The sequence below is a fragment of the Chlorocebus sabaeus genome, unplaced genomic scaffold (assembly GCF_047675955.1).
Source record: "Chlorocebus sabaeus isolate Y175 unplaced genomic scaffold, mChlSab1.0.hap1 unalloc_scaffold_152, whole genome shotgun sequence".
NCBI classification, from domain to species: domain Eukaryota; kingdom Metazoa; phylum Chordata; class Mammalia; order Primates; family Cercopithecidae; genus Chlorocebus; species Chlorocebus sabaeus.
The window spans coordinates 375934-391445 of record NW_027327324.1 but is presented as its reverse complement, the minus strand read 5'-3'; the positions used below and the strand labels follow the sequence as shown (position 1 = coordinate 391445).

Here is a 15512-nt window from a genome sequence, read left to right as displayed (position 1 = left end):
TTGCAAGGGGTGTACCCCCCTCCTGTGATACTGTTTCTTATATCCAGGAAAGAAGATGGTATTACTACCAATATTGAAGAGATATACAACCCCTATGGGATATTGTTCTAAAGATACAGGTTGAAAGAGGATGAGACTCCATCCAATATAACAAGGGGTGTACACACCTCCTGTGATGTGAATCGTAAAACCTAGGAGAGAATGACATTGCTTCCAAAAACACACGGGGTGTACACCCACCCTGTGACTTCGTTCCTGTCATCTAAAGGAAGAGATGATGATACTAGTCCCACTACTGGAGAAGGTACACACCCCTCTGGGATATTGTTCCTCATAACTTGTGGGGGAGAGCATGATATTATTTCCAGTACGACAGTGGCTTGACACCCAGTCTGTGATATTGGTTCTGCACACCAAATCTGTGCCCCTCATTTCCCATGCATTCTCTCCACACTTTTGGAACCTCGGGGGAGGCTTTGTCTTTGGTTACAGATGAAGAGACGAAGGGTCTGAGAGGTTAAGCAAGTTTGTTACTGGAAAGCAGTTCCGATCCAGACCCCAAGAGAGGTTTCTTGGATCTCACGTAAGAAAGAATTCCGGGCGAGTCCATAAAGTGAAAGCAAGTTTATTAGGAAAGAAAAGGAATAGAAGAATGGCTACTCTGGCCAGGCGTAGTGGCTCACTCCTGTAATCCTATAACTTTGGGATGCCGAGGCAGGTGGATCACCTGAGGTGAGAAGTTCGAGACCAGCCTGTTCCAACATGGCAAAACCCTGTCGCCACTAAAATACAAAACATTAACTGGGCGTGGTGGCAGGTGCCTGTAATCCCAGCTACTAGGAAGGCTGAGGCAGGAGAATCACTTGAACCCAGGAGGTGGAGGTTGTAGTGAGCCAAGATCACGCCACTGCATTCCAGTTCAGCCAATAGAGCGGGACTCCATCTCAAAGAAAAGAAAGAAAAAAAGAATGGCTGCTCCATAGGCAGAGTGGCCCCAAAGGCTGCTGGTTGCCCATTTTCATGGTTATTTCTTGATCATACGCTAAACAAGGGTTGGACTATTCATGAGTGTTCCAGGAAAGGGGTGGGCAATTCGCAGAACTGAGAATTTATGCCCTCCCTTCTGAGACCACGTAGGGTAACCTCCAGATGTTGCCATGGCATCTGTAAACTGTCGCAGCGCTGGTGGGAGTGTCTTATAGCAGCTAATGCATTATAATTAGCATATAATGAGCCGTGAGGAGAATCAGAGGTCACTCTCGTGGCCATCTTGGGTTTGGTGAGCTTTGGCGGACTTTACTGCAACGTGCTTTATCAGCAAGGTCTTTATGACCTGTATCTTGTGCCGACCTCCTATCTCATCCTGTGACTAAGAATGCCTAGCCTCCTGGGAATGCGACCCAGCAGGTCTCAGCCTCCCTTTACCCAGCCCCCATTCAAGATGGAGTCGCTCTGGTTCACGTGCCTCTGACAAGTTGGCCTGGGTTGAGTGTTCCCTAGTGTGTGGTTGTTGGAGCTGTTCCTAGGAGTAAGAGGTATTGCCAGTAGGAAACAGGTCTCTGTTAGCCCGGGGGCTGGCACTCTGCACCAGTATGTCGGCCTCATTTTAGTGGTGACAAAACTGGGGCTCAGAGACATCAACTCCCTCATCCCGACCCCCAGACTGTCAGTGGTGGGCTGGGGTTTGAATGTGGGGCTTGAAGACCCATCATCTCCTCTGGTCCCCCAGTCTCTTCTGCCCAAGAGGAACAGGATCCCAGGATCCAGGCCCCTCATGGCACCAGCCAGGGTGGGTGGAGATGGGGAGGCAGAGTTCCAAAGCCCCCCGGACTCTGAGGCAGGTCGGGGACCAAGAGCAACCCGGACCTACGGGCCCCACCCCGAGAAGAATGGCTGCAGGCCCGGCCCAGCGGGCAGGAGGTCTGTGTCCTCACTCAACGTGACGGCGCTTCCGGCTGCTCCAGCCAGGCCGTGCTGTCTTCAAGTTTCCAATCATGCGGCCTCCTCTCCAATTCCCAAACCCAACCCACAGAGACAGCGATCTGGGGTCTTCGTGAGGTTTGTCAGCAGCTCTGACCCGCTGCTTCCCACCAGCCCCGCGGCCGGTTCTGGAAAGCTCTCTGCTGCCCCCTGCTGGGGAGGCTCAGGGTAGGGCTCTGGCTGCAAGCATGGGGTCCCAGAACCTCCTGGCTCTGTCACCTCTGCTGGGTGGAAAACCAACCCAGGATTGAACCAGCAGATGGGTGCCTGATTCCTTATTATCAGAGCTCCGCCCACTGGCAAGTCTCTCTCGGGGCCTCAGTTTCCCCTTCCATTAAACGAGGGGCTTGGGGGATCCCAAGGAGGGGTAACTGCTTAGTGAGGATGGGAGGTTTCTTCTGGGGAGATGAATACATTTTGAAACTAGATGGCGTGAGTGGTTGCACAGGACTGTGAATGCACAAATGCCACCACATTATTCGCGTTGAAATAGTTGCATGCGATGTGAAAGTCACCTCATTTGAAGTGTTTAAAAGAGGGGCCTGGGAGAGTGCAGTGTACGTGAGAATCACGTGGGACACCCATAGTCTCTGAACCTCTGTTTTCTTGTGTAAACTGGCAAATAGACCGTGTGAACTGTATTCCCTGGGGCCAAGAGATTCCAAGAAGGAAAACCTGGGATTCCTGGCTCTGGGATGAGGTCCGGGGGCCAGAAGGGGAGGGGCATGTGGGGATGGCTGGGGTCAGCCCAGATAAGGCTTTCAATACTGGGTAGCAGCGTCTACACAGGTGGAAATCCCTGCATCTCACTTCCCGCAGGGCTGACCAGTGGCCAGAGGTGGGACTGGCCAGGCTCGGCCCAACCAAGTCTGGGAGCAGAGGAGACTAAGTGAGGGATCCCCGTCGCCACCCTCACTGGCCTGTGGCTCTCCTGACACCACAAGAGAGCTCCAGGAGCTGACCTTGGGTCCTAATGGGGGACACCTTCCTCGCTGCAGGCTGGCAGGGTGGTGTGGTGGTCAGTGTACTGGGCTCTTCGTTTCCACCCCTACCTGCTGTGTGACGGTGGGCCAGACACCTAACCTCTCTGTGCCTCTATTTCTTCAATGGAGCCCCCACATTTGGGCATAGTGGCCTGAAGGTTAAAGGCAAGGGCAGTACGAGACCTGCAGTAAAAGCTCTGAGCAGGGAGAGCAGGGAGCTGCCCAGGGAGTTCCACCACCATCTCCCCTCTGGCCGCCGAGGAAACCGAGGCTCATGGTGACCTGGCCCAGGTCTGTTGGACTCAGGGTCCTTCTCATCCCCAAGATCAGAGGGCTGCCACAAGGGAAGGAGCTGGCCCCTAGACCCAGCCCAGGAAGCACACAGGGAAGGATGCCCTGGGGACTTCGGTATGTTATTGCAAAAAAAAATTTATTGCTATATGAACCCTGCTTTCATTCCTCCATTTCCCAGAAAATGAGCCATGGGAGACACCAGGAGAGGCAGGAGACCATCCTCCTTGCACAATACCCACTCCCTTGGATGCTGTCCTCAGCGAGGGTGGCTGGGGTCAACCAAGGGGCCCACCCGCAGTGTGGCAGAGGAGGTAGGTTGACCCTGTGGACGTTGAGCTCGGTGGCAAAGGTCCTGGCCTTCTGGTAGAAGAAGAGCGACTTCTCGCGGTCCAGGAGGAAGTTGTGGGAGATGGTGGCCAGCCGCGTATAGATCTTCAGCTGTGCCTTCTTGTTGCCCAGGTCCACGGCAGCTGCCAGTGCCAGCTGGTAGTACCCGGCTGCATCAAATGGGTTCTGAAGGGGACAGGCCATGCTCAGCAAAAGGGGGACTCGGAGCCCATCTTCCCAGAGGCCATTCCTGTCTCCAGGTCATTCCACATGTCCAGCCAATGCTGGCTCACCCCATGAACCCTGAAGCCTGTGACACTGCTGTGGTCTCAGCTGCAGGAGGTGGGGACGACCCTGATACCCCTGGAAGCCTTCCTGACTGTCCCTACACCCCACTCACCCCAAGCCTCCTGCCCCAGTGCCACCCTCTCTGCAGGCAGTGGCTGCTTTCCCCATGGGCTGAGGTCAGGGCAGATCGTGCCTGCTCTGAGAGTTCCATGCAGGACCCGTGGCTCCAAGCCACAGCAGGGGCACAGTGTTGAGTGACCCAGGCTCCCTTCTGGCCCCTGTCCATGCTGACCATTTCCAGGCCCTCCAGGGGCCAGGCAGAAAACCATCTCACAGGTGTCCACTCTGGCAATGTTCCCTGAAATATTGACGGAGTGTGACTCCCCAGACATCCACTCTCATTGTCAATGCATCTTTGGCTCAAACTCACCATCGCTGGGATGGGATGCCGTCTCCCAGACCTCCTCCTTGACCCTCCCATCCCCCACCCGGCTTCTCCCCAGGCTCCTCCTCCACATGGGGGTCACCTAAGGGACCTCTCTAAGACCCATGCCTGGCCTGTCCCTCTTTACCATCTCAAGATGGCTCCCAATGACAAAGTCCAAGATGCAGCAGTCCATTCCCTCACTGTCCCACCCCACACACAGAGCAGGGGCGTGAGAAGGCCCCAAGTCACCGCCACTGCTCATCCAATGCCCCCAGCCCAGCCGAACACTGGACTCTGTGCTGGGTGCGTGGCTGAGCCTAACGTCCTTGCTCCCAGTCTGAGGGCCTTGGGAGTGAACACTGACCACACAGGGTGGTCCGGGCTGTGGCAGAGGGAAGCCCAGGAGGTCCCAGACTCAGCCAGGGGTGAAAGGCAAAGGCTTCCTGAAGGGGTGGGGACTTCCCAACTAAACAGGAAGGAGCCAGCCAAAGCATATGTCTCTACATGTGCCTGTGTGTACGTGTCCCTGTGTGTGTGCGCGCACCTGTGTGTGCCTGTGCCTGTGTGCATTTTCATCTGCCTGTAGTGTGTACAGCAGCTACTGAGTGGCAGGCTGAGCCAGGACACACCTAATCCACCCTATTCCAGGGCTCACTCTCATGTGTAGACTAAAGGGGACACCATTTTAGAGGCAGTTGGCAAAGATGCCCATTTACCCCTGCTTCTCTGCCAACCTTCCAGGTCCCATCCAGCCCGGCTTTTTCTCCCACTCCTCTGGGCCCTGGGTCCAGAGCCTCCTATACAAGGAGGAGGGTGTAGCCTTGGAAAGACAGCCGCCCTTGGGGAATTCCAAGGGGGCCTCCCTGTGGGAAGCTGGCCTGCGCTGACAGCATACTCACGATGAGGCCCAGAGGGCTGTGCATGGGAAGGAGGTGAAGGAGGCCACTGTCCCCCGACCCCAACCATGGACTTTGGCCTCTCAGGTACTACTTGGCGCTTTCCTTTCTCCTGGACAGGCGGAGTGGGCGGCAGGCTTGACCAAGAGAGAGAAAGGCCTCTTCTGGGAGGCCCGTCCCCCTGGGTCCCAGGCAAGCCCCTGAGCAGTGAGCAGCGTCCCCCTAGGCCTGACACCTGGCACCTCCATGTCTGGCTGGGACTTGGGAGGCCACAGGGACCACATCTGACCACCAGGTGTCACCAGCACTGGGCTGAGGCATATCGGGCCGCTGTAGGCCTGCAGTGGGGGATACAGGGCAGGGTCTTAGGGCTGCCCCGCTCCTCAAGTTGTTCTAAGGCCTCCAAGATCTCGGCCCCTGGACTGGAGTGCCCTGGCCCCTCAGCCCATAACGAGTACTGACGCGGTGCCGGTGTGATGCTAAGGAAGGGCGGTGCCTGCTGGGCAGAGGGGTAGAGACACCCCAGGTCTGAGTCTGCCAGTCCCAGCTCTCCAGCCCTGCAAGGCTGGGGCAGACAGAGCACAGCACGTCCCCTCCAGACACACCCGACCCAGCAAGGCCTCAGCCTGGCTGGCTGGGGCCCCGCCCCACTGCACCTGCCCTGAGCTGGGGTTTCCCTGTTTGTGAACCCAATGGTAAGATACTGGTCCCACCCCACCCTTCCTGGGTGATGTGAAGATTCAAGGTGTCTCGGGACTCCAGGAAGGAGTTGCTCCGTGCAGGCTGGCACCCTGCGCAGGCTTCCTAGAGGAGGTGCCAGGATTTGGGTTGGATCTTGCAACGTGGATTCAATGTGAGGATGATGCTGTCCTCCGAAATGTCCTTCTCCCGACCCTATTTTCTTTGTTAAATGCACCTTGACACTTGACTGTCAAGACTCAGCTTTGATGTCACCTCCTCCAGGAGGGCCTCCCTGACTACAATCCTCCTTCTTAACCCAGAGGCCACCATTGCCCACTCATGTGTCAGCCTCCCTGGCTGAGACTGAGTTCCTGAGGGTGGGGCCTGGCCATCTTGGGAGCTGAATTGTATCTGCTAACCTTGCTGGCTCCTCCAGCCGGGCATAGAGCTCCAGGGCGGCCACTGGGCCATTTCTAAGGAAGGCTGGAACCCAGGCCTCGGGTCTGGGTGGAGATCCCACTCCAAGGGGACTGGGAACACCCCGAGCCCTGCCCCTCCCTCCCACCTTCAGGTCATAGAAGATGATGTCACGGAGCATCAGGTACACCTTCACGTAGTAGAGGGTCTCCTCGTCGAACCCCAGTGGCAAGTTGCAGAGCTACAGGGTCTTGAGGTAGAAGTGCTCCGCCAGCTTGTCATGGCCCAGCCGGTGGCAGGCCACGCGCTCATTCAGCCGGTCCCCTGGGGTGCAGGCCAAAGGGGCAGGTGTGAGGACGTGGCTCCCTGGGGCAGGCAGGGCACAGGCCCCTCAGGAGCAGGTATACAGACCCCAGGCAGCACTCGTGGCTTGCCTCCAGGCACCTGTGGTCACCTGGGCAGCTCTGGCCATTCCCTTCTGGGTTCCCAGACTCACTTTCCCGTCTGGAAAGCAGAATTAATAAGGCCTGCCCCTGTCTACTGTGAGGCTTTGGCAAAGTCGGACCTGGATGGCCCAGCTCTGTGTCTACACATAGCCACCTGCCTTTGCTCACTGGTTTTAACCAGGGGAGCCCATGCAGTTCAGGTGCTCCTGGGTACCCCAGCTCCAGGCAACCCACAGATGTGACATCTGACTCCTCCTGGGTGTGTCACGATCAGATCCCCCTACCTTGGGAAGTCAGCTGCACACCTACTGTGTACTGGTCCACAGGACACAAGGCACTGGCACATGTGGCCTGCCTAGGGTTCCCTGTCTCTGGAGGGGGACAGACGACCCTGGCACAGCACCAGGGGATGCCCGGCCTTAAGGGGCAGACTGCTGGAAGGGGAACTGGGATTTTATCAGCCAGAGAGCCGTGTGGTTGATGACGGTGGGAAAGGCACAAGACAAAGGGAATGTGCCACTCAGCCTGGCACATACAGGGACCAACGAGATGCCTGGCATGTCTGGAAGGCAGAGGGCACACTGGGCGGCCCTTGTGGTCAGCAGCGGGAACAGGCAGAGGAAGCAGAAATCAGGCAGGCAGGGAGCTCTGCACTGCGTGAGAGACCTCGGGCTGTGCCCCACAGCCGGACGGGGAAGCCAGTTGGGCAGATCTGCCTGCCTGGACAGGAGACCAGGAAAATGCAGCAGCTGTTTCAGCTCCTGGCCTGCAGACCCAGAGGCTGGGCTCTGGCAAAGTGTGGGTCCTGGCAGGGTGGGGGCTCAGGGGACGTACCCAGAGTGATGCTGAGTGCTAGGACCATGTGGGCAACCTCCAAGCTCTCCTGTGGCTTCTCCATTGTGACCAGGAGTGCCACCAGCTTGCTGCACAGCTGTAGCTGCGGCTCCACCCTGCGGTTGTCCGTAGTCACTGCCAGGGGCAGGGCCTGGTCCTACCACACAGGCAGGTGGGGTCAGGTTTCCCACAGCACCCACCTTGCGCAGCGTCCTCGTCAGAGCTCAAACATGTGCTTGGAGCTTCCCACACCCCAGCTACTCCTGCACCTCGACACAGCTCTGTGCTGTGGGATAACACATAGTTCAGACACCCAAGTTGGGGGCTGAAGAGTCACCTGAGGCCCATCCAGCTACTCCCGACAGCCTCAAACCAGCCTCTCCCACCTGAGCACTGGGGGTCTGACTGGGGGGAGCCAACCTCCTCTCTGCTCTAGAAACACCACACTGATCTGTGCCCAGGGCTGAGCCACACTGTGAGCTCAGAGGAAAGGAGAAGTCGTCCCACTTCGGGGTACATGCAGACCTGGGCCTCCCACTGATATGCTGTGTGTCCTTTGACATGTCCCTGTGCCTCTCTGAGCCTCAGTTTCCTCATCTGGAAGATGGGGACAGGACTTCCCACTCATGGTTGCTTGAGGTCATCAGGTACAAGGGTAGAGCAATTGTCACGTCCAGGCTCCGAGCGTTTTTCCCGGGCAGCGGCATGGTCATATGCCTCAGACCACCAGGTGCCCCACTGAGGCCCACCCACATCAGCCCACAGGCCAGCTCACTCGGTAGAAGGGCATGCCTTCCTCCTGCTCCCAGGGCCCATTGAAGAAGATGTCTCCAACTGCCTCCAACAGCTCCAGCCCCAGGTTGGGGTCGCCTGTGTGCACGTCCACATTCTGTGCCACCTGAAAGGAGACAGAAGTTCGCTCCAGACCCACACCTAGCAACGTGGCTACGCGCACCTTTGCCAGCCTCTTTTCTCCCACACACTACAGGTACACCTGAGCATTTTTCAGACCCTGTGCATGGAGGCTGCCCCCACCACTGGCATGAGGACAATGAACTGATGCACCTGAGTGCCAGGAGGTGACTGAGCAGCTGCAGCCCAGGAGCCCGACACCTGTGAATCCTACCACCAGGGGTAGCCCTAGCCCACTCCCCCTGCACTCAAACCAGTCTCCGTGGCCCCTAGATTGCTGGGAGCCCAGCCCCTGTCTCCTTTCTGCGTTGTCACATCCCTGCCACATCAGCAGTGTTTCAGTGTTTGTGGGTGGGCCTGGTCCCCTCTTGGCCATGAGCTCTTGATCCCTCTCCTCAGCTCAAGGAGGTATACAGCAGGTGCTCAATAATGAAAGCTTCACCAGGCTCCTGGGCTTCACAATTTGTACCAGATCACACAGTGTTTCGGAAAGCCTCTGAAAACAGCCACTATGATAGATTCATTTTGTAAGGAGGTGTGCCACGTGTCGCTTGGAGCAAGTTCTTCTGTGTGTTAACTGAGTGGTCACATTATTTGAGGATGTGCTGTATACCAGCAAGTGCTGTGCACTGTGAGGGGCCGCGCCTCTGCCCTCAGGGAGAAGATGCTGGCCACCGGAGGAGGATGTGAGGGAACCAGTTGGAGGGAGGGAAAAGGCACACAACAGGTGCTCAGCAGTGGCTTAGGAATGAGTGGATGGATGGATGAATGGATGAGGAGATGAAGACACATGGATGGATGGAAGGGTGTGTGGATAGATGAATGCTTGGATGGATGGATGGATGAATGGATGGATGGGTGGGTGGGTGGAATGATGTGTGTATGTATGGGTGGGTAGATAATGTATGGATGGGTGGAGGGTAGATGATGTATGTACATGTGGATGGATAGATGGTGGACAGACGAATGTATGGATAAACAAATGGACAGATAGATGAATGGAGGGATGCATTAATAGGTAGATTGGTGGGTGGGTGGATGGACGAACGGTGAATGGATGGATGGGTGAGAGGACGGATGAATGGAAAGATCAATTGGTAGGTGGATGGATGATGGATGGATGATGGATGGATGAACAGGTGAATGGATGGATGATGGAAGGATGAACGGACGAACAGATGGATGGATGGTGGCTGAATGAATGGATGATAAAGGGACGGATGGATGAACAGGTGAATGGATGGATGGATGGAAGGATGAGCAGGCGAGTGGATGGATGATGGATGATGGATGGATAGAAGAATGAACAGGTAAATAGGTGATGGAAGGATGAACGGATGGGTGGATGGACAGGTGAATGGATGGATAGACGGGTGAATAGATGGATGATAAAAGGATGGATGAATGATGGATGGATGATGGATGGATGGAAGGATGGACAGGTAAATAGATGATGGAAGGGTGAATGGATGGGTGGATGGACAGAGAGTGAACAGCACAGGAGTCCTCCTGCATCCCTTGCCACTCACCTGGATGTACAGGTCCACCAGCTCGCTCTGCCGCAGGAGGTAATAGATCTTCCCTGCTTGCAGCCAGGCATGTGCCTCCTCTCTCCTCTGGAGGTCAATGAAAATCCCCAGACTTCGTTTGGTGTAGTCCAGAGAGGATTTGTAGGCCCTGGAATCACTGGAATCAGACACAGGTGTCAGAACAAGGGCTCTCATCCTCCTGGAACCAGTCTGCCTCCTCCCGTGGGTCTGGTGACAGATGAATCTGGCATGTGGGGACTGGGAACGGCCCTCTTGTGTGTGCAGTGTTCTGCCCTTCCCAGGCTGCTGGGATGGCCAGAGTGAACACACACGGCATGGAAAAGATGAAGGACATCCTTCTGAGGGAATCGAGCATCATGCTGCCCTGTGGCAGGAGGAGTGTGCTAGTCCATCTCCCCTGCCTCCCAGTCATGGCCTGTGTCTCCTCCAGACGCACCAGGAGCCGTTAGTGTTCAGAGGCTATCTAGGCCGATGGTTCTCAAGGTGTGCAGGCATCACAGTCACCCGGAGGCCTGTCCTTATAGCTTGCTGGCCCTGCCCCCAGAGCTTCCAACTCCACAGGCCTGGGGCAGGCCCTAGAACTCCCACTTGCCACAAGCTCCTAGGTGACATGGATGCTGCTCTACTGGTCCAGGGACTACACTTTGAGAAGCATGGCTCTAGCACACTAGCCCATTTTCCTTCTGTGAACTTGAGGCCAAGACTACAGTCAGTCTCCCAGGTCCCTATGGAATCTGGCTCCTTCTCTGCTCTCTCAGTAAGTCCAACACTCAAGGGGCTGGGACTGCAGCAATGTCACTGGGCCCTATGGGTGGGGTGGTCAGGGCCATGGTTACCCCACCAGGTCAGGATGCTTGGGGGAAGCTGACTAGGCCAAATATGGGATGTGAGACCTTGAAACCCTGCCCCAGGGAAGCAGGTGACACAACTGGATCTGTCTTCTGTGGGAGAGAAGCCACAGGTGGCTGCTGTGGTCACATTTAAGGGGACAGACGAAGGCCAGGAGTGAAGATTCGGGGCAGGCACAGGTAAGATGACAAAAGCCACCATAGTAGGAAGAACAGCCCAGAGTGCACCTACTGCCTCTGCTGGGGTTGAGGTGACCTTTGCCCCAACAAGGGAGGCTCAAGCTGGGACTCATGGGCCAGCAGCAGCCCTGGGATGACCCCAGGCCGGCCAGCTCAAAGCATCTGATGCCAAAGCACCAAATGATCAAAAGGAGAGGGGCTGCTGGGCCCTGGGCCAGCTTCCCTGTGCCCTTCTCCCTGCCCGCCCCCACCTCCACCACTGCAAAACCAGCCCTTACCGCTCCGTGCCCAGGGACAGGTACAGCTGACTGATGGTCTCCAGGAGCTGCCCCTCCAGCACCTTGTCGGCCACCTTGCGGGCCAGGGAGAGCTGGAGATCGTGGTAGATGACATACTGGGCCTCGCTGGGCATGACGGCGCTGTAGAAGTAGCACAGCCACTGGACGGCCCGCAGCTGGTCTGGGCAGAAGACAAAATGGAAGACGTTAGTCTCCCAGCATCGAAGCGAGGCTGGCTGGGCTCGGAGGCCCCTGCTTGCCTCCTTCACACCTCTGTGAGCCTGGGCCCCATAGGCGGGGCGCCTGAGCGCAGACAGGCCATGCACCTGTGCCAGGGCAGACGCCAAGCACACTGTGACATGGGCACATCTTGGTGTAGATGCTCATGGTACAGGCCGGCCTTCTTTACAACTCCCAGGGCCGAGGTTGTGGATGGACACAGAGTGAACAGCAGGGGCTTGGCACCTGCACCAGGCCATCTATTTCTGCTTCACAAAGACCCTCTGGCCAGGATCAGGGCTGCCTTCAGCCTGAGCTGATGAGGCCAGGGGCACAAGTGGCCCCTGTCACAGATGGAACCCTGAGAGAGCAAAGCCAAGCATCACGTCTGCCACACATGGCATCATGTTGGGGGAATGGGATTCAAAGCTGGCCCCTGGCGTTCCCACACATGCTTCTCTCATGCAACCAGGCTCCCTAGCCACAGGCTCACTGGCCTCTCCCAAAGCCTGATTTTCTAGTGTCAGAAACATTCCGGAGATTAACATAGGAAACCAGGTACGCCGAATGGACATCTGTCACACACGCCACCCAACAACAGCCGAATACACAGTCCTCTCGAGCACCCATGGGACATTCCCCATGACAGACCATGTGCCAGGCCACAAAACGAGCCTCAGTGAATGGAGAAGGACTGAGACCAAAGCAGAGGTGTTCTTCAGCTGTACTGGCACAAAACTGGAAATCGACAGTGAAGGAAATGTGGGAAATTCAAAAAATATGTGAAAACTACACACTCCTAAACAACCAGTGAGTCAAAGAGACCAGCAGGGAAACCAAAAACTAATTTGAGAAGAATGCCAACAAACGCACAGCCCCGGCCAGTGCGGTGGCTCACGCCTCTCATCCCAGCACTGTGGGAGGCCGAGGCAGGAGCATCGCTTGAGTCCCGGAGTTTGAGATCAGCCTGGGAAACATGGTGAAATCCCGTCTCTATATTTAAAAAAAATACAAAAATTAGCCGGGTGGAGTGGTGCACATCTGTAATTCCAGCTACTCGGGAGGCTGAGGCATAAGAATGGCTCTAACCTGAGTAGAAGTTGCAGTGGGCCAAGATTGCACCACTGCACCCCAGCCTGGGCAATAGAGCAAAACTCTGTCTTTAAAAATAAAAATAGCACAACGTATCAAAAATTCCAAGATGCAGCTAAGGCAGTGCTGAAAGGGAAATTTATAACTGTAAATGTCTACATTCAAAGAAAGAAGAAAAATCTCAAATCAAAAACCTAACCTTCCACCTTGAGAAACTAGAAAAAGAACTAAACCCAAAGTGAATAAAAGGAAGAAAATAATAAACGTGAGAGTGGAAATGGAAAGTAAAAATACAGAGAATGGAAAAACAAAAGAGATAACAGAACCGAAGGTGGGTTTTTTGAAAATAACACAATTGACAAATTGTTCACTAGACTGACCGAGGAAAGAAAGACGGGACACAAATGACTAAAATCAGAGACTGAGCACCATGGCTGACGCCTGTCATCCCAGCACTTTGTGAGGCTGAGGTGGAAGGATCGTGAGGCCAGCATTCAAGACCAGCCCGGGGGAACATGATGAGACCCCATCTCTAATAAAAATGAAGAAATAAAAAATTACAAACCCAAGTTTCTAAAATCAGAAATGAAAGAGGAAACATTATTGCCGACCTGACAGAAATAAAAGGATTCCACGAAAACACTACGAACAATTGTACACCAACAAACCAGACCATCTAGACACAACAGCCAAATTCTTAGAAGGACACAAACTACCGAAAGTGACTCAAAAATGACCCCAAGGAAGCATGTGGGGTATCAGCCCCGCCCTTGGTCTCCTCGATCGTTCAGCGCAGGGTGGGGAGACAGGGAAGCATGATCCCCGTTCCCTGGCCTGCATTTCCAAGTCTGAATCCCCCAGCACCCCGGGGAGGGCCTCGTAGGAGGAGGTACCACAGGCTATTGTGCCAAGAGCCACTGGAGGCTGCAGTGGGGGTTGGGGCACTGGGTTCCTGGAGGGTCTCCTTCCAGTAAGAGAATGTCCCTGGGGAAGAAGCCTGGGTCTGAACCCCCCAACCTTCCTTGGGCAGATGTGTGGGACCGGGGCCCCTTCACACGGTCCTTTCCAAAATCTTATCCCTCCTAGGGCCAGGAGTGGGTGCCAGGTCTGTGCTGGAAATGGGCAGCTTTGGTCACAGCCCCTGGGGCTCTGGTCCAGGTCACAGGAGGCACCTCTGAGTGGTCTCACTATGCCATGACAAAGCGCTGCAAGACAGAGGGTCCCACAACAGTATCCCTTGTCTCAGCCATTTCCCTGGACTCAACTTCCTCATCTATTCTCTGTGGCCTAGATTTCGGACAGCCCTGCCCACCTACTGTCCGTTCACTGCTCAGTCTGCAGTGACTGTTCGATAGCACTCCATGGCTCCCCAGTGCTCTTGCGGAAAAGGCCAAGCCACAGCCTGAGGCCCCAGGCCCTGCTTAGCTCTCCAGAAGAGCTTCTCACCATCCAGCACCCAACCCACTCCCTCCCAACTCTGCACCTCCCTGCATAAGCCCTGTTCACTCATCCCCGCTCACACCCCACTCAACCCCGCTACCACTCCCGCTCACTCACCCCCATTCACACCCCACTCACCCCGCTCACTCTCCCGCTCACTCACCCCATCACACCCCACTCATCCCCGCTCCCACCCCACTCATCCCCGCTACCACTCCCGCTCACTCACCCCCACTCACACCCCACTCAACCCGCTCACTCACCCCATCACACCCCACTCATCCCCGCTCACACCCCCCCACTCATCCCCACTCACTCCATCACACCTCCACTCACTCACCACCACTCACCCCCACTCTCTCACCCCTAGGCCTTCACACAGGCTACACCACCAGCCTCTCCTCCACCAACTATTACTTGACTAAATGCTCTCAACCCTCTGGTTCTAGACTAAAGAGGCTTCCCTAACCCAGGGCCAAGTGCTGCCCCGCCATCACGCCATTCACCCTTTTGTGGCTTCTGTGGCCTGAAGCTCACATTCCCACGCTCAGTCTCTGCCACCCGAGGACCCCACAAGCCCCATTTGTGGGTGGGGCCTGGCACACTGCACAACGAGCTGCTTTTGCATGAACTGCTCTGCGGCTTTGGGCAATCACCCGCCCCCGTGTCCTCTGTGAAGTGGGATGACAGGTGCGCAGGCTGCCAACATACCAAGCAGATAACACGGGCACAAGAACTGGTGTTCAGGGCCTGGCTCATGGTGGGGCCCGAAGTCCCAGCGCAGCCGAGCCTGCCTTGATCCCAGGGTTATGTCTAGGAATTCCCAGCATGCAGGACTTTCAGTGCCCAAGGCAGGATGGTCCCTGGGCAAACCAGGAAGAGCTGGCTGCCTCAGTAGGCCACAGAGGGCCTGGCCCTGCATGGGAACCGCCTGTCTCCAGGGCGCTTGCCAACATCTGCTGCTGGACATGGCTCAGCACTTTCGATGGTGCAAAAACCACCACTTGTTTCTGAATCATAAACCCCAGGTGAGCCCTGACCCGAGTGGCCCCAGAAGGCTCACAGGAGGAACTAGGGCACTCACTCTCCACATGGCCTATTTCTACGGTGACCAGAAGGGCCCACTCATAGTAGCCCTTGCCCTGCTGGGCTGGGCCCTGGCGGGTGCAGAGGTGGCCCAGCTGCAGGAGTACGTGGGTGAAGTCTCGGCCACACTCCCTGCAGGGCAGCCTCGAGAACAGCCGCATGGTCCCCAGGAGGTAGTGCTGGGCCAGCCTGCTGGCACTTGCATGCAGGCACAGGGTCCCGAAATTGGCCAGCACCACTGCCTGGTTCCTCCAATGGCCCAGGTCCCAAGCCGCTCATAAGGCGCAGTAGTAGCCCTCAGCTGCCTGCCTCGTCCGGCCTGTCCTCTTCACAG

The 15512-nt window shown here is 56.1% G+C and overlaps 1 protein-coding gene across 3 annotated transcripts; it reads right to left on the bottom strand.

Moving 5' to 3' along the window:
* Positions 1 to 3372: 3372 nt before the first annotated feature.
* On the bottom strand, positions 3373 to 15339 carry LOC140711093 (SH3 domain and tetratricopeptide repeat-containing protein 1-like). Of its 3 annotated transcripts, none has more exons than XM_073014019.1 (5): positions 15177 to 15339; positions 11342 to 11522; positions 10015 to 10171; positions 8349 to 8471; positions 3373 to 3770 (listed from the first exon to the last, which is right to left on the bottom strand). In XM_073014019.1, exons 1-5 carry the CDS (start codon positions 15337 to 15339, stop codon positions 3417 to 3419), a joined length of 978 nt encoding a protein of 325 aa, XP_072870120.1. In that variant the 3' UTR covers positions 3373 to 3416. The 3 variants fall into 3 exon arrangements, with proteins under 3 accessions (XP_072870120.1, XP_072870119.1, XP_072870118.1); XM_073014018.1 differs by having other exon boundaries at positions 14599 to 15287; XM_073014017.1 differs by having other exon boundaries at positions 14804 to 15287.
* Positions 15340 to 15512: the final 173 nt, after the last annotated feature.

Excerpts from the sequence above, each read along its gene's own strand:
- LOC140711093 (XM_073014017.1), bottom strand. The coding sequence starts at position 15,062 with ATGTCCAGCAGCAGATGTTGGCAAGCGCCCTGGAGACAGGCGGTTCCC. Across the intron at positions 8,472-10,014 it reads TGGTGGACCTGTACATCCAG|GTGGCACAGAATGTGGACGT; the intron begins GTGAGTGGCAAG and ends GTCTCCTTTCAG. Across the intron at positions 3,771-8,348 it reads AAGGCATGCCCTTCTACCGA|AACCCATTTGATGCAGCCGG; the intron begins GTGAGCTGGCCT and ends TGTCCCCTTCAG.